Raw genomic sequence first — 17,340 nt, 5'->3', positions numbered from 1 at the left:
AGTACCAAAGAGTGCTCCCGCTAGGGAGACAATACCGTTGAAAACTGTAATCGCGCTGGCCAGGACATAAGCTACGAGGCAAACAGAGAATGTGCAGCCCAGCCATGTAGCCCAATGAGTGAACGAACTCGAGGTCAGGTGGTGTGACCCGCGCAGGATACGAACAAAGACGTACTTGCTTGAGACCTAGTATGAGGTTAGTTGACGATAATAGCAGGCAAGGAAGGGGGGGGAACCACATGAGCCATCAAGATACCGCTAGCAAGTAGTCCGGGCAGGGCAATGCCGTATGCAACCTTCTTTATCGTTTTACCAGCAGATCCAAGAGCAGGTGAGGCAACATATGATCCACAGTAGTAGTAAACGACGACACCAACAACCAAGTAGATGACTGTGATGAGTGTTTGGCAGACTGCTACAGCTCGAGGGTAGAGACGGGGGTCTCTCATCTCTGCGACTATAGGAAAAAAGGCACCTGTTCCAGCGAAAGCAAAGATGAGACTTGACACAGCAGAGACTGCTTGGGAAAAGGTTGGGTTCCCAAAGAGCTTATAGTCCGATTTCCATTCGACGTCGTTGGGGGCAGATTCAGGCTGGGATTGCACGCCAACGGCAATCGTTACGATCAAGACTTTTTTAGGTCACATTAATGAGTCTATGCGCGCCGCGAAGCGAAAGAAGTCGATAGAAAGAAGTCGATACTTAAACTTACCCGCAGTAACGATGCCGACAACGCCAATCAAGGCCAGCCAACTGACTCGGTCAAGCGTGCGGATACTCGAAAGCAGAAACACCAGAATAAAAGCGGCAGCGACAAAGATGGCCGTGCAAGCGCCGTGGTCGGAGAGGGAGTTGAAGCATATCGACAGGCTCAGCATCGCTGATCCCGCCGACATTACATACACTAGGTACCGTCAGTAAACAAGAAGTCGGTGTCGGCGGCGCTTACAAGGGCCCCAACTCACGACCCATGAAGGCGACAGCGAGGACTTCTTTCCCGACCCGCCCAAAGATGAGTTGGCCGACGTCGTCCACGCCGTACACGGCGCGATGATTGACTTTGAAGACGCCCACCATGTAGTCTGACCAAGTGGTGACGCCAGCGACTGCACAGAGCAGGATCACGCCCGGGATCAGACCAACCGAGTCGAACACTGATGGGAGTGACAAGACGCCCAGCCCAATCTGGGTCTTCATCATCAACGCCGTGGTGCCAATCCAGCCAACCTGGAAGCTTTGTCAGACGGGCAAAAGGTTAGGAGCGAGAAATGGGTGTCATGTACGTTACGGAAGTTGGGCCCTTCCTCACCAATTTCTCCAAACACGGCGTCGTTGAGTCTGGTTTCAATCATCTGCACAACTTGCATGTCCTCGGGGTCGACATTCATTTCGGAAGACGAGGATTCTTTAACTTTGGTCATTTTGTCACTTTCAAACTTGCATCTGCTTAGAGTTTGAGTAGACCGGAAATGAGTCCAGCTATACGGGAACTGAGTTAAAATATTTGCCAACTTCTGCCCCCTGATGTGGCGGCGCAAGATGAGGACTTACCCTTCTTCGCGTTACATGCGGCATGTCTCTGGACAACAAAGTCGACCCCGGTTCCCGGGGAGGGCGTATACGCGGCCCCAAAAGTTGAAAGTTATCGGCCTCACCGTGTCGTGGACTGTGTTTGCCGAGATCATTCCCCCCGCAAAATTCAGATGCCCGGCCATCCGGGGAAACGCGGGGACAATTGCCGAATCCGTCGGTTGGTGAAGCTGAGTTTCGCCAAACCCCCGATTCGCTCGCTGAAAACCTACCGGGACCAGCAGGCCAGTAAGTCCAGGGTCAACGTGGGTCGGAAATTAGACCGCTTTGGATATGCAACGCGCAATGGTAACCACGTCTAATTATGTACCGTGATGATCCGGCTTATGAGATACAGTGTGGAAAATCGGTGTGGAAAATCGGTGCCGAGCAGAGCAGAGGTGCGCCAAACAAAGAGGCTGCGATTTCGTCAGCTTCGCGTTGCGCCTGTTTATCCAACTTTTGAGCTCGGAAATGAATATCTAGATAGATGAATAGTTGCAGATGTGTTGAGAGCTACTGCTTAGAGTGGCTTGTTTCGTTTACTATCCTAATCCAGGCAAGTACAAACGTTGACATGAGCCATTAATGCATAGCGCAGAGATATTGGTCCCGCGTGACCCGGCTTTCCAATTTCAGTACTGGTTAACATCAAACATGGAAGGGTATACCGATGTCGGATCTCTGGCCATTCCACGTCTTCACAGCAGCAGTCGGGCGCGGAGACTGGACGGTCGGCCGTGCCCCTATCCTCGGCTACCGTTCATTCATCTTGCCCACGCCATACCGGCATACATTCTCTGGCGAGTTGTAAATATTTGCCATCTCCGTTGAAAATCAGATTATTAGCTTTATGAAGAACAAGCAGTACAACATAATACCATTCCGATATAACGCATTACGTGGGTATCGTTAGAATTAGGCTCACTGGGAATGGCATATGGATACAAAAGAAATTTTTCGTTAGATTCAGTTTTGTAAATGATAACCTTCTGGAAAAGGATCATCCGGGTCAAGATAAACCTGCTTTTGTCCGGTGATCCATGCTCTGCCTTCAATATTGGGCACAACCGCATCAAAAGACCCAACTTTCCCTGTCGTCTTGATCCGCCCTATAAACATGGTATCGATGATACTGATAAACTTGACTTTCTGTCCCGGTTCTATTTGCTTTCGAGCATGGAGAATTGCCAGGCGAGCCGAGCTCCCTGTTCCGCAAGGACTTCTGTCCAGTCTTCCGGGTGTGACGACGACGGTATGTTTGACCGAATAGCCGTCGGCAGTCGATTCCAAGGGCTCGCTGATAATGACATTGTTGATGCCATTGATGGCCGGGTTCTCCGGATGAGTCGGCATGCAAGTGTCAAGGACCGCCTTTTTCACTTGCTTTGCCAGCTCGATGAGCCGGCCGGTGCAAGAAAGGCTGACCGCAACACCCAAAGCTTCCGCTGTAACCACCACGTACCACTGGCCGCCATACGCGATGTCGACAAGTACTCTGCCTACCCCTGGTACGTCGATTTGCAAGTCCTGCGCATACACAAATGCGGGGACGTTGTCAAAAGAGACAGATTTGCACGTTCCGTTGCGGCATTCCGCCGTCGCCGTTACCAGCCCCGCCGCAGTGTCCAGATTGACAACAGTGACAGGCTCTGTCATGGGCACTATGCCACTCTCCAGAAGCACAGTAGTTGTGCATATCGTATTGGAGCCCGACATTGGCACCCAATCCGCAGGTCCCATGATCAAAAAGCCCACGTCTGCCCGTGGATCGCAGGGCGGAACAAGAATCATGACACTCATCTCTAGCCGTCCTCTGGGCTCGTGAAGTAATAACTTGCGAAGTCCATCGTGTTTTTCAATAAACTTTAGGAGTTTCTCGTGCATGGAGCCCGCAGGGATATCGAGGACGCCACCGATAATGACATCTCCTACCTCTCCCTCTGCATGGCAGCATACGATGGAGATTGTACGCAGCGATCGCATCTCCAGGTGGCCGACTCTGTCGCTCAGCCCTGATGGTTCGCCCACAATGCGTTTCAGTATGTGATTTCAAAGTATGGACAATGGCATACCTACTCTATTGTACTTATCCGGGGGGGGGCAACTTGTGTCGCTACGTGACTGCTGAACGATGTTTGGGATGAGGGTGTGGCAGTCCGACTCGACGTCAAAGCTCAACAGTGACGGCTGCACGAAAACAGATTAGGTGAGAGTCGTAAATTTTGAAAGAAGATTTGTATGTACATATGTTACCGAAATAGAATACCCAAGAGTGGGCACGCCTTCTCGAGAGCTCTAAAACAGTGCAACGGACGCTTGCTAGGTGGAAGTAAGGCTTATAAGCAAGCACCCCAGATATTCCAAACGAGTGGGAATCAATGTTAAGTCACTGCCGAATTCGGCGTTTTATGGAGAAATTTGTGAATTTGCGGCAGTTTTTCTGACTAGAAATACTTCACCAGTAATGAGAAAAGGTTTTTGAAAAGGTCGTGAACAACGCCGGGATAGCCTTCCTCTTCCAGTCTATCAGGGTGGGGGGCAGGGGAAGGCTGATGCCACACCCCCACAGCGATTAGAGCAACTTTCCGGGCAGAGAAGGCGTCAAGTCCCGCAGTATGATGTTCTGTATGCGGATTCGATGTGGGTAATCAATGTGACCGAATTGGAAGCCCATGTCGGCCGCGCTTCAGCTTGAGTAGGTTGAGCTAGTTGCCAGGAACAGCAGAGTGCAAGTCGATTGGTTCGAGCACTGAATGCGATTTCAAGGTACCTTGTGCAGCTCTCGGGTAAAATATATTGTGCGAGGTGGGCTAACTTTCTAGAAATAGCACTCTTGAGGCTATTTATTCATCGACAGATTGCTTGCTTTCCATACCTCGAGCTCAGTAGAGACCAACTTACCAGCGACACACTACCCAGCGACACACGGCTGCCCGTGGCAATCACCACGATGCCTGTCAACATTGTAGTACTTGGGTAACCCCTCTATTCTTCGCTTTTTGCGTGAATAAGGTCTAATCCTATCACAGGGCCGGTGTCTCCGGCTTGACCACCGCCTTACAACTGGCTAAAGAGCCGGAAACGTCAATCACAGTAGTTGCCAGGCATATGCCTGGGGATTACAGTCCTGATTATGCTTCACCGTGGGCTGGCGCGAATTTTCAGCCGTAAGTGCAAATGATCCGGAAATCTTCCTTCGCATAGCCAAGACTAACCTTTTCTCCCTAGCTTTTCGGCAGAAACGGATCGTCGATGGGAAGAACGTTCATGGCCAGAGATGTGCCGGCTAGCCGCCGAGGTGCCGGAAGCTGGCATTCATTTTCAGAGTACGTTCTCTCCACTCCCTGTCGAAAGTAGAATCCATACTTACAGCTCCCCTAGAGAGTTTCATTTACCGCCGTCAAGAGGACTCGAAGAACGGTGTGGCTTCTTTCGATTCCATGTTTGTCCAGAACCCGTGGTATGGCCGTCTCTTCCCGGACTTTCGTGAGCTTGATGAGCATGAACTGCCCAAAGGCGTTAGTTCCGGCTGTCAATTCACCGGAATATGCATCAATACTGCTATCTACTTGCCGTGGCTGGTAGGGCAATGCAGGAGGCTCGGTGTGGTGTTTCAACGAGGTAGCGTATCGCACATTCATCACCTCAAAGGTTTGCACCACACTGGAGAGAACGTCGACATCATTGTCAACGCGTCTGGGCTGGGCTCCAAGAACCTGGGCGGTGTGGACGACCAAGATATGATTCCAATCCGTGGCCAAATTGTACTCGTGGAGAATGAATCACCGTCAATGTATAACATTTCCGGAACCGATGATGGCCCTGAAGAAATCTCGTACGTCATGACGAGAGCGGCAGGTGGCGGCACAGTCCTTGGTGGGACCTATGAAAAGGGGAATTGGGATCCAAGCCCTGACCCTAGAACTAGCGAACGTATCATTAAAAGATGCGTGGCCCTCCGTCCAAGCCTGGTTAGCGGAGGAGGGGAAGGGGGTGTCAAGGTGATTCGGTCAAGTGTTGGCCGGCGGCCGTACCGGAAATCCGGTGTCCGATTGGAGGCAGACTTCGCGGCCTGTGGTGACGGGACACTTGTCGTTCACAACTACGGACATGCTGGGTGGGGATATCAAGGCTCTTATGGCTGTGCCGACTATGTTGTAGAGGTTATCAAGAGGTTTCTTGAACATGGCGAAAAGAAAAGGCAGACAGGCTCCAGACTCTGAGTTATTCTTTAATAAATTAGAGTATACTTTGCGCCTAGATGGAAGAGGATTGTAATTTTCATTGCGTGTATCAGACCTTTGAAGATCCAAATTGACATCGTTGTAAATGTTCATATTTATCAACGTATTATTACTGGGCATAGTCAGTTTAGTCGAGGATGATTGTATTTAATCAACACGGGGTAGATCTGCGACCTTGAGGATCACACTCCCGTATGTAATCCTTAGCCGTCAAAGCACCCCTGCCTTTCTCACCAGAGGCTTTTTCTTTTCTTTTTTTTCGTCTTTTAAAATCTACCTTCTTACCCCACTTGACGCCCTAGTTCGATCGACAGATTGTCGTCCCTTTTTTCCTGCGGGGGTTGCTCCATTCAAAGGGCTGCGTCATCCGAACACTCACTCAGTCCGGCCATCCAACTCCCTGTCACCATACCACGGGCTCCCCGGCGCGACGTCGACGGCTCAAGTCTGAAACCTCATCTTGTCCGACTGTGCATCCGCGCTGCATACTCTCGGTGAATTGTGATTTGCCCTGCGATCACCCCACACTCACTTGCACCCACACATCCTATACTCACGACGACGACTCGGGAGTCAGCATGGTCAACCTGACCGCCTCCCTCACCTTCTTTGCCTACTGGACGCAGTTTGTCTTTCTCGGCAGCAACGCCAGCCACAATGACTCGTCCCTGTCCGACATTGTTCCCCGACGCGATGTTCTCTACGTCGGCGGCGAGTACACCAACGTAACCGTATGTCTCTTTGCATATATCATGAAAGTCCCGCACTCTTGCAGCCCAGAATCTATCTCATCGACTCGCCCGGGCCTCGCTCGGCTTCATCACCACCACCCCGGGCAAAAATATCGCGAATTCTGACACCCCCTTTAACCCTATCACGCAGGACCACATCACCAACGCCACCTCAATCGCCCTCGTCGGCCAAATCTACGTGGAAAAACTCTCTCCCCACCACCATCACCACCATTCTGCGCCACCTCCGCGTCCCGATGGCGGCTCCGACGCCACCCGTCACCGCCACCCCCTGCCCATCATTTTCATCGCCGGCGCCGCCCAGACCGGCACCAACTTCCTTGCCACCCCCGACGGCCGGCCCGGCTGGGCCGCCTACTTCCTGTCGCGGGGCCACACCGTCTACCTCTCCGACCAGCCGGCGCGGGGCCGCTCCGCGTGGCGGCCCGACGACGGGCCCGGCAGCTTCGGCACCATCGGCCCGCCGCAGGTCGTCGCCGACATCTTCACCGACACGGCCCGCAACGGCGGCCAGTGGCCCCAGGCCGGCCTGCACACGCAGTGGCCCGGCGAGGGCCGCATGGGCGACCCGACGTTTGACGCCTTTTACCGGAGCCAGGTGCCCCTGCAAAAGGACCGCTTCGTCGGCGAGGAGCAGAACGCGCGGGCGTATGCGGCGCTGGTGGACCTCGTCGGCGAGTGCTACATCATAAGTCATTCCCAGGCCGGTGCATATGGTATGTGTAAACGAAAAAAAAAAAGAAAAAAAAGAAAAAGAATTGAGAGAGCGTAGATTGGGCGAATGAAGATAAACTTGACGATGAACTTTTGCTGACCGAGTCAGGTTGGCGTGTCGGCGACATGCGCCCCGACCTCGTCAAGGGCCTCGTCCAGCTCGAGCCCTCCGGGCCGCCCTTTACCCTGCGCCCGCCTTTTGGCAACGACCCGGCCTTTGCCTTTGGCCTCACGGACCTGCCCATCGGCTACCGCCCGCCCGCGGGCCCGCACGCCGAGCACCTCAAGACGCGCGTCGAGCCGGCCGCGGACGCGGACCTCTCCGAGTGCATCATGCAGGCCGACCCCGTCAGGAAGCTGACCAGCCTCGCCCGCATCCCGGAGCTGGTCGTCACCGGCGAGGCGTCCTTTCACGCGCCGTACGACTACTGCACCGTCGCGTACCTGCGCCAGGTCGGCGTGGACGTCGAGCACGCGGATCTGGGCAGGGAGGGCATCCACGGCAACGGCCACATGTTTTTCATGGAAAAGAACAACATGGAGATTGCGGAGAGGGTATACCGGTGGCTGGAAAGGCACTGAGAAATGGGAACCAGACAAAGTGTAAAACAAGAAAACAGGACGAAAGTCGAAGCGGCGATACATGGTGGATGGGGTGCATTGCATATTGCTTCTAAAAATAGGTATACCAAGGTGCTTAAAATATATTTACAATCATTGTCCGGACAAATCTTTCATTGCAGAAGAGTGTCACTTTTGTTTCTTCTTGAGCAGCGCCAGTTCCATGCAAGAAGTGTTGACTAGTCATTTGGCCAAGATGAAGGCGGTTCTCTATATGTCCGTCTAATGAGCGTACTTGCAGTTACCATCGTCGTCCAAGAAGTATATGCCCTTCTTCTTCGCCCCATCCGTTTTCGAAATGACGTGCGTGTTCCAGTTCATGTGCGCCGATATCCGATCCCCGCCCTCGGCCCTGAGCCGCGCCAGGTTGTCCCGGTACGACGCCTCCCGGAACATGAAGAGCTGCCCGTTGACGGCCTGTGCCTGGTCGAGCAGCCTCACGCCGAGGCGGGCGCGGCCGTCGTCGTCGCGGCGGTTCGGGACCATGTCGGGCGTGATGCCGCGCGGCAGGGGCGGGACGAGGCGGGCGCGGCCGTCGTTGAGCAGGACGTCGACGCCGCGCTGGTCGTCCTGGAACCAGAAGTGGCGGTAGAGGCCGGCGCGCCACCAGGGCGCCTCGAAGACGGCGAGCATCTCGGACCACAGGGCGGCGGTCGCGCGGCCGCCCTTCATCCAGAACAGGCCGTTGCAGATGGGCGGGACGAGCGCGCCGCGGCGGCCGGCGTCGGCAAAGGCGTCGCGGTCCGTGTAGAAGTCGCGCGCGTCGGTGCTGTAGACGGCGTCGACGCCGTCCCGGTCGGCGGGGTCGCCGCCGCCGCGCGCCGGCACGATGGCGAGCGGCGACTGCCAGAAGACGAGGTCGGCGTCAATCATGAGCACGTCGAAGCCGAGTGACAGCACGTCCCGGAAGAAGAGCGGCCGCTGCCGCATCATCCGCCGGTACGCCGCCGTCGCGCCGCGGGCGTTCTCGTCGCCGCTGGCCGAGAAGAGGGACGCGTCCCGGTACGTGGCGTGGCCCCGGCCGGCCAGGATCCGCTGCGCGCCCTCGTCCAGCGACCAGAAGACAATGGCGGACGTGTTGAACGACGTGGCGGACAGGGAGCACAGCAGGTTCTCGGCCAGGTGCAGCATCCCCGTGTTCACAGGAACCACCACCACCGTGTTGTCGATGGCGTGAGTCGCAAGGGTGTGCACATCATCGCGCGTGAGTCTGGAAACATGCGAGTTGGCTGTCGCTGGTAGCGACGTGTATAGGTGGTAGAAGGCGAAGCAGATAAAGATTGTGCAAGCAACAATGCTCATGCGCACGCGTCTTGATACAGAGGAACGAGCCATTGTGTACCCGTCAAGACAACCTGTCACGACAGTTTTCTTTCTAAACTAGCAGCAGTAATCTAAGAAGGGTCAAGTTTTTACCGTGCGTCAACATGATCGCACTGACTGTCTTGGAACGCAACACGATATTCTGTCCACATCATCATGTATTCGTCGGCCACGTAAGGGGGTGGCTGAGAAGCTTGCCAAGGCTGAGAGGTGATATGCTTCGGCCGCCCCAGCCTCAGAACCGTAGCGGCGAGTTTTTTAATCAAGGCGTTTTTTGCTAACGGCAGTATGTAAACAATTTCTGACAGATGTTCAACGGTCTTTGGTGGATTTACGGTTAAGCCATGTTTTGGATTTTTCTCTGGCGTTGGTTCAGGCTCGGACAGCGCACTAAATAGAACAGTTATAAGACATCAGCTGAAGGCGTGACGACAGCAGGGTGGTAAAAAGTGCCGATCGCCCGGCCCTGACACTGGAGAAGGGGTACGGAGTATCCGCAGAATGAGGCGGTAAAGAGAACACATTTTGTGGTTGGAGGCGAGGGAGGTGTGGATAGAACACGGCCTGGAATATGTTGCGACAGCCTTACTTTTGCAGGATAAACTGCCGTACGCCTCGATCCCTGCATATCCAACGGCCCGTGGAGAAATCTCAAAAGGAGCAAGACGAGCTGCCGCTGGTCAAGTTGTAAGTGCATGAAAAAGGTTCAAGTTGGCACCGTCATTTCAGGCGCGACCAAGCAAGCCCACAAGTTCTCCTCGTCTTTGGGCTTGGCACGTAATGCTTAGCAGAGTCTTATGCGGAAGTAGTGTAGCCACATGTAAAAATGTTGTTTGTTCAACGCGCGACGAGAGACAGTCGTTTAGATGGTATAGCCCGCTCCCAGTTTTATTGAAAGTAAACATTCTAATGTACAAATAGCCCTCATTTACATGCTCCTAAAAATGCCACCCTAGCGCCGTAATGCTGATAGAGACGATTCCAGGATGCTCCTTCAAGTCAATCAAGTTTGCTGTTCACGCTGACGCTTTACAATGTAGTAGGTAATCAGACTCTTTGGGTCGTCCTTGATCCCGCTCAGGGCATCCCAAAATTTGGCCTCGCCGACACGCTCGTGCAGTGCCACGCAGAATTTGACTGCGTCCATGCGCACGCCCGAGTTGGCCGACTCCAGACAGTGGCCGGCTAGGCCCGTGAGCTGCTCCAGTTCACTCAGTGTTGGCTGGAACTCTGTGCGCTTGTCAAGCATTTCTTTGAGAACGTGGAGGCCCATACTCAGGCTGCGGCAGCCCTCGGTAGTGGCATCGGTGATGCCGTGGAGTTGGCGCGTCAGGACGACGACAATTTCAGAGCCATCACCGATTCCGACGAGTTCATCCGCAAGAAGCTCCAAGCCGCTGACAACGTGGGCTCTCGAGTCGTACGCGCTGCGTGTCTGCAGCAGAGCCTCGAGACCCTTGGAGACGTGCGGTTGGAAATTTTCTCTCTCCTTCTTCAGCAGAAGCTTGATCGTAGCAAGGATCTGCGCTTTGATATCCTGGCCCTTGTCTGATGGCAAGTTGGTAAGAGGATTCTCGAGATATGTAAACAGACCGAGCAGGAGTGCCTCAAACTTGTCGTCAGTGAACATGGTCTTGCTATCTCGAATGAGCGATTGTAGCTTGCGGAATCCGTGGACTTCCAGGGACATGGCCTTGATCTTGGCGATGCCACTATCTAGAAGCCGAGAGTTTTGACGCATCTTTTCAGGTGATTCGGGCTCCGACGGAGTCGAGGTTAATTCAGCAGGCTTTTGAAGCTTAGCTGCGTCCTCATTCACAGGCTTGTCTTCGAGTACAGTAGTCGATACTTCAGGCTTTGGCGTAGTTTGCATTTCAGCATCTGGATCTTCGTACACTTTGAGCGAGCCGCTATGTAGCTGAGGCTCAGCATGGCGAGCGAAATGGGTCACTGTTCGTGTTGGCGTGGTCGGGACGTCTATATCAAGACGCTCATCACTGTCGACGACAATGGTTGAAGCAGATTCCAAGCTTGGCATGCTAGGCACAACAAGGCTGATATCCTCGTGCACTTTTGTGGGCGAAGGGCGTGCTGGGCTTGGCTTATGAGGACTATGACGGCTCGGGCTCGATCCAAGGATATCCTCATGCGGCATTCTAGGCTTTGCAGGACTGGTGCGCGGCGAGACGACTCTGGATTTGGCTGAGATCCTGGAAGTCGGCGACGGAATGCTAGATTCACTACCGTGGGAAACATGGCCAGGGCGAGCTCTGGAAACGGGCCGCTTAGGCGTGGATTCCTTGGCAACTCTTGGTGTCTGGCTCCTGGATTTGAGAGAGTCAGGACTATTGATCTCTAAACCAGGCTGGTCACGAACAGAGTACGGGCCAGCCGTGGCGGGTCTGGCGACCTCCGGGCGTCTTCTGGACGGCCTCATAGGTGCAACCGACATGCCGCCAGCATTCACCGAAATAGTCGACTCTGTCTTCGTACGTGCTGCGAGTTTTGGAGGTGCAACAGTGTGTGTAGCCTGCGAGGAATGGGTCGATCCATTGGACGCTGTGCGTACTGGCGACAGTTGCGCCATCGCCGAGCCCGGGCGAGGCGGCAGCTTCTGGGCAGCCATGGCCCTCTTCTGCGCCATCATAGCTTCGCGGATATTAGGTCTGCTTGCCGTCTTTCCAGTTCTAGAAAGGCTGCTGCCGGGTCTAACGGCGGCCTCGGCCTTCTTCGGAGAATTGGGGTTACTAGGGTCCTTGGAGAGAAGCTTTTGAGCAGTAGCATCCAAATCGTCCATGATGGCGTCTGCTCTGGCTGGCCAGACAGCCCAGAAAGCCCAATACGTAGGTCTCATTTTCTCTCGGACTCCGGGGTTGGCATCTGCGAGGCCCTTTTTCAGGCACTTTTCAATGAGGTCAACACCACCAGTGTGTTCAATATGATGCTTATTGCCCGAGGTCTTCTTAATGAGCGTCTTGAGCCAGCCAGTTGTATAGAGCCGAGGCTGGACGTTCTTGTCCTGGCAGGCGCTCCAAATATGTTGCATGATGCGAGGCGTGTAGGAAATTCGACTGATGATGGTGTTGATTGTTGAGCTCGTCATCTGAGATGTAATCTTTTTTGTTGAAGCAGTCATTTTGAGCAGCGTCTGCATAAGGAGCTCAACCATGGGTTCCATGGCAGGGCCAAGCGTGAGGGCAATATCCTCAATGAGGGCACAGGCTTCCTTGGACAAACTCGTTCGCAGCGAGGTCAAAGACTTGATTATGCCGTCAAGCATGCTACGAAGACCATTGACGAAGGTGTCATGAAAGTCGGAAGCAGCGTTGCCTGCATTAAGTCGACGCAGAGTCGTCATACCTTGCTCTCTCTTTTGCCAATTTTGCTCTGTTTCACGGCCTTCGTACTGCCAGGCCATGCTCTTGAACACCTCATCGAGTTCGCGATTGGTATTGACGTATTGCGGCTCGACCGGGTCGTTCTGAGACTCCGGCACAGCTGGCGTAACAGGGCGTTCACTCGGTATGGATGATACGCTTGTAGCAAGATGCGGTCGAGCAACGGGCGCAGATGCAGAAGGTGTTTCGGGGCGTGTGCCGCTTGGAGCTAATTCTTTAATGATGGCCTGTTCGATCGCGGGTCTGACTTTGTAATTTTTGAGCTGTCGCTTGAGGTCCGACTTGGCAGTGTTTGGCGCATTTCTATGACGGTGTTAGGTTTAGATGTGTAGGGGGCATGCACGCGACGCACCGGAACAGCTCAATGACGGTGTGCTTGGCGGCATCTCGGACCATGCCGTCGGCGTCCTCGAGCAGCTCCATGAGCAGCGGGACATAGCTTCGAAATTGCAGGCCGTGGCCCTGGTGCATCTACTCGTGCGATTAGCGACATGAGCGGAAATCCCAAAGGGGGAGATGTCGTACCTGGAGGAGCCAGTGCAGGCCGGCCTCTTTGGCGCGAGGGTTTTTCCCCGACATAGCCGTAGTGCGAACCATGCGCTCGACCTCACCAGGGTTCACCGCGTAGATGGTGACAAGAGCCTGCGAAGCCAATGTGCGGTACTTGTCTTTCTGGTCACCAAGCTTCTCGATGACGACTGGGAGCGTGCGAACAGCCTCCTTGCCAATGTGCTTGGGCTCCTGTCGCGAGAGACGAGTCAGGAGGTGGCCAAGGGCGGTGAAACCGGCGTTGACAAGAATCGCATGCTGGGCGGTGGAAGCATTGCGCAGGGCCTCAAAAAGCTGCGCGATGCAGGTCTCGGGGACGTTGTGCTGCTTGATGGCGGACTTGGCGTTGGTCACGGCAGTGACCTTGTGATCGAGGGCGGCATTGCTGCGCAGGATGTCGAGCAAGTCGGCTACCTGCTTATCTGTGAGCCGTTCAGCCATAGTGAGCGGTAGAGAATTGTATTCTCGGCGATATGAGATGCAGTCGGGTTTGTCGATGCTGCGACAACGGTCGTGTGTGCAACGGCGAGCTAGCCAAGTGCAGCGCAACGACTGCGCCAGAAAGGTTAGCAACAAAGGCACGCGCGCGCAAACGAGCAACGACAAGAGGCAGTGATGCTTTTCCTGATTTTTGCATTGAGAAAAAAAAACCCTCCAAGGCAGTAGCAGACAAGTCGCCTAGGCGGGACAGCAGCTGCGCGGGTATCAGGGGGAGATTAGGTGCTCACCAAAAAGAAGGAGGGGTCGGTTCCTGGGTGACCAAGGGTATACGACCTTGGGGGGAGGTTGAGAATGGTGTACACGAGGCGACTGCGCGGGCAGTTGGTGCGCTACGCGTTTAGAGTTCAATGTCAGGGACTCAAGCAAGGAAAATGAAATTTGGGATGGAATGACGCTGTCATTGGGAAGCGAGCAAAAATTTCGAGAGCCAGAGTAAAGGACAAACAGGCAGATGTTGTTGCTGGCAAAAAGGAAGCTGGGCGGGCGGGTGATGTGATTGATGGCCGAGCCATTATTTACTATGGCGACGGAGCCCAAAGTTGGTAGTTTGTCCAGCAGTCAGACAGGCTGTACCTGGCGCGACTTGCCGGTCCGTCCAAGTGAGGGGCAGAGCCCAGCGCGGGGGCGTCTAGGGCAGGTACCTGGCAGGTACTCGGCGGCCGCCTGGTGGACAAATGCCAGGCACATGGAACATGGGCGCGTTTCGTTTGTTGCCCCTCGTCGCCATGCCAATGCCCGCGCCTGGTGGGCTTACCCTATACCAGTGTAGCATGAACCGGACCTACCGATACCACTCATTGATTCTCGAAAAAAAAAATAATGGAGTATCGGGTGGTCTTGATGATTTGGTTTTTGTTTTTTTGTTTTTTTTTTTTTTTTTTTTTCATTTTGATTTTTTCATCCTCCTGTGTAGTGACCCGTGCTTTTCGCTGCATGCTCTAGCCGTTGTTTACGAAAAACCGTTGACGGCTGTCGGCGCCCGTATAACCCCACCAGGTGAACATGGTATTACAAATTGCGTGCACCGGCACCGGCAAACCGGAAGCCTTCGGGTCCGCGAGCTTGTCAAATCGGAAAATACCTTGTAGCAGAAAATTATGACAGAAGTTGACAGATTTCAGTATACGTAGATGACTCTTCGGTGTGGCCCAACATTGTGCGTGCCATATCAAATTCCTTGAATTAGCTGAGCCACTGCTGATCTTGCCATGGAGGATAAAGTAGAGGTTCCTGACACGATTCTCGATAACAAAGTCGTTGGTCACGGGCTTTCGTCATGGGTTTTCCGGGTCGACGCTGTCGCAAAATGCTACTTTTCCGGTCAGCCCGAATTACGTCAAAGGGAAATCGCCATATACCAGCGACTCACGCTTGCCTACGGCGAATCTCATGATCGTATCGTCCCGTTCCTTGGTGTTTTAGACGACAGCCTACTACTCGAATACCAACCGAATGGCTCAATCAGACAGTACCGCAAAACAGGTCCTCAGCCTATTCCTCTCAAGCTTCGTCTTCGCTGGGTCGAGCAAGTCGCTTCCGGCGTTGCGTTCCTTCACAGCAAGGGTGTTTTGCATGGCGATCTATCATGCAACAACATCTTCCTCGATGCAAATCTCGACGCCAAGATCGGCGATTTTTCGGGCTCATCTATCGATGGACTACCTTTCCTAACAGTCTACGAGACCAGCCATGAACTTCCAGGCGATGATTCAGTCTCTATCAAGCGAGACCTTTTTGCGCTGGGTTCAACATTCTATGAAGTCATGACTGGCCACACACCCTTTCACGACAAAGATGCACACGAGATTGAAAATTTATTGAACCAAGGCCAATTCCCAACTCTACAAGATGTTCCAGCTGGAGACATTATTCTTCGATGCTGGAAAGGACAGTACACCTCAATACCAGAGGTATTGGACGACGTGAGCAAAGGTACACAAACACATGAACGCGTGAGCCCTTCGATGCTAACTGATACTGTCAGTTATTCTGCCGCAAAGTAACCAGACACAATTGTCCTCGCTTGCTAGTTCCCTAATACTCGCCCTCGCCACTATTCTGCCTATAACTTGGTGGCTGAGGCACCGAAAGTAGGCAACAACAAGACGTGGTCAAGGATCTGATGTGCTCGGTGTAACATCGATGTCCTTGCTACGGTCGCACATTAGCTGTGGCGTGGCCAACTGGCCAAATGACTGATTCAGGAAATTCCCCCCCACACATTACTTGTTATCTACTGGTAGTAAATATAGTTACGATTTTATACGTAGAACAATTAAAATATAGCTAGTCTTCGCTTTATAAGAGAGGTAGCTAGTCAGAAAGGTAGCTAGCGAGAGAGCCGTCGAGAGAGCCATCGAGAGAGCTATCGAGGCAGCTAGTAAGAGAGGCAGCTAGCAAGAGAGGCAGCCGGCGAGAGAGGCAGCCGGCGAGAGAGCTGGCGAGAGAGGCGGCTAGTAAGAGAGGCAGCGAGGCAGCCGTCGAGATAGCTATCGAGAGAGCCATTAAGGTAGCTATCGAGAGAGGTTGTTACCTCGATGGCTCTCTCGACGGCTCTCTCGACGGCTCTCTCGACGGCTCTCTCGACGGCTCTCTCGACGGCTCTCTCGACGGCTCTCTCGACGGCTCTCTCGACAGCTCTCTCGATAGCTCTCTCGCCGGCTACCTCTCTTACTAGCTACCTTACTAGCTACCTCGACTGCTATAACTTAATTATGCTACGTAGAAAGTCATGAATATAATTATTATATGATAAAAATGTGTGGGGGGAATTTCCTAAATTAGTCATTTGGCCAGTTGGCCACGCCACAGCTAATGTGCGACCGTACCTTGCCGCTGTCTGATGGAGTCCCCTGATCTGCCAGTGGAGTGACACCTACGTTGAGCTACTACTTACTGATAGGTAGGTAGCGTACCAAAATGTTGTATCGAATGTGCTCCAGCGCAAATTGCCATCATTGACCTCGAGGGTGGCGTTATCATATCCACTAGTTAGTAGGTAGTTACTGGTGGCGCGCGCGTGGCCTAGTCCGTACATCTCTTGAGATCGGTCAACTTGCTGGCCGTCCATTCCGCTGGTGCAGCTTTCAAGAACTATCACGCTTCAGCTCCGATACAGGCAAGACAGGGAAAGCTTATTGGATACAGGCCATTTCTTCCACAATATGGGTTTCAAAGCCGTCGATCATCAATCAAGCCGCCGAACAGGCCCTTTGGGATATTACAAAGATGCCAAAGCCAAAAGTTGAGAATTCGAATCAGGGCGAGGTCATTCTTGTTGAACCTGTGCAAACGGCAGATGACGCTGGCCTCTTATTGGCCAGGACGAAGTATAGACCCATACTAATTGTAGGCATACTTAGTAGAGTATTGATCCAAGCCAGCCACATCAACAATCAAGCATAACAACAGAATCAACTAAATTGAACATGTATGTTATTTCCCTTTCTCTACACCTAATTCAACAGTTATGTAGCAACTGCATGCAAGTAGCACACGAGCATCCTAATTTTGGTGGGTCTCGGCGAACCTTTCACCAATGGATGGGCCCGAGGGGCACCCCAGAATGACCCATGAAGGAAATCGGGGCTGCTCTCATGACAACCCACTGCCTGGGACTCAACCTCATAATCCAGACGCTGTAGAAAAAGGAAGCACCAGACCTGC

General features: G+C 53.4%; 7 protein-coding genes across 7 annotated transcripts; 3 read left to right on the top strand and 4 right to left on the bottom strand.

Moving 5' to 3' along the window:
• Positions 1 to 945: 945 nt before the first annotated feature.
• V2A60_005824 (uncharacterized protein) lies at positions 946 to 1,421 on the bottom strand (the record flags this gene model as incomplete). Its single annotated transcript, XM_083257131.1, has 2 exons — positions 946 to 1,227; positions 1,284 to 1,421. 2 exons carry the CDS (start codon positions 1,419 to 1,421, stop codon positions 946 to 948), a joined length of 420 nt encoding a protein of 139 aa, XP_083113257.1.
• A 1,117-nt stretch (positions 1,422 to 2,538) lies between these two features.
• V2A60_005823 (proline racemase family protein) lies at positions 2,539 to 3,555 on the bottom strand (the record flags this gene model as incomplete). The annotated part of the gene is made up of 1 exon (XM_083257130.1): positions 2,539 to 3,555. One exon carries the CDS (start codon positions 3,553 to 3,555, stop codon positions 2,539 to 2,541), a length of 1,017 nt encoding a protein of 338 aa, XP_083113256.1.
• Positions 3,556 to 4,522: 967 nt separating this feature from the next.
• V2A60_005822 (FAD-dependent oxidoreductase) lies at positions 4,523 to 5,795 on the top strand (the record flags this gene model as incomplete). The annotated part of the gene is made up of 4 exons (XM_083257129.1): positions 4,523 to 4,548; positions 4,602 to 4,739; positions 4,801 to 4,898; positions 4,954 to 5,795. The coding sequence occupies 4 exons, from the start codon at positions 4,523 to 4,525 to the stop codon at positions 5,793 to 5,795; spliced, it is 1,104 nt and encodes a 367-aa protein (XP_083113255.1).
• A 599-nt stretch (positions 5,796 to 6,394) lies between these two features.
• On the top strand, positions 6,395 to 7,864 carry V2A60_005821 (alpha/beta hydrolase; the record flags this gene model as incomplete). Its single annotated transcript, XM_083257128.1, has 3 exons — positions 6,395 to 6,547; positions 6,699 to 7,284; positions 7,392 to 7,864. The coding sequence occupies 3 exons, from the start codon at positions 6,395 to 6,397 to the stop codon at positions 7,862 to 7,864; spliced, it is 1,212 nt and encodes a 403-aa protein (XP_083113254.1).
• Positions 7,865 to 8,125: 261 nt separating this feature from the next.
• On the bottom strand, positions 8,126 to 9,238 carry V2A60_005820 (uncharacterized protein; the record flags this gene model as incomplete). The annotated part of the gene is made up of 1 exon (XM_083257127.1): positions 8,126 to 9,238. The coding sequence occupies one exon, from the start codon at positions 9,236 to 9,238 to the stop codon at positions 8,126 to 8,128; it is 1,113 nt and encodes a 370-aa protein (XP_083113253.1).
• Positions 9,239 to 10,229: 991 nt separating this feature from the next.
• On the bottom strand, positions 10,230 to 13,614 carry V2A60_005819 (clasp N terminal-domain-containing protein; the record flags this gene model as incomplete). The annotated part of the gene is made up of 3 exons (XM_083257126.1): positions 10,230 to 12,927; positions 12,977 to 13,095; positions 13,150 to 13,614. 3 exons carry the CDS (start codon positions 13,612 to 13,614, stop codon positions 10,230 to 10,232), a joined length of 3,282 nt encoding a protein of 1,093 aa, XP_083113252.1.
• Positions 13,615 to 14,882: 1,268 nt separating this feature from the next.
• On the top strand, positions 14,883 to 15,677 carry V2A60_005818 (protein kinase family protein; the record flags this gene model as incomplete). Its single annotated transcript, XM_083257125.1, has 1 exon — positions 14,883 to 15,677. One exon carries the CDS (start codon positions 14,883 to 14,885, stop codon positions 15,675 to 15,677), a length of 795 nt encoding a protein of 264 aa, XP_083113251.1.
• Between the last annotated feature and the right edge of the window lie 1,663 nt (positions 15,678 to 17,340).

This window comes from Cordyceps javanica, chromosome 3 (genome assembly GCF_051103115.1).
Source record: "Cordyceps javanica chromosome 3, complete sequence".
Taxonomy (NCBI): Eukaryota; Fungi; Ascomycota; class Sordariomycetes; order Hypocreales; family Cordycipitaceae; genus Cordyceps; species Cordyceps javanica.
This window is presented reverse-complemented; position numbering and strand designations above follow the sequence as displayed.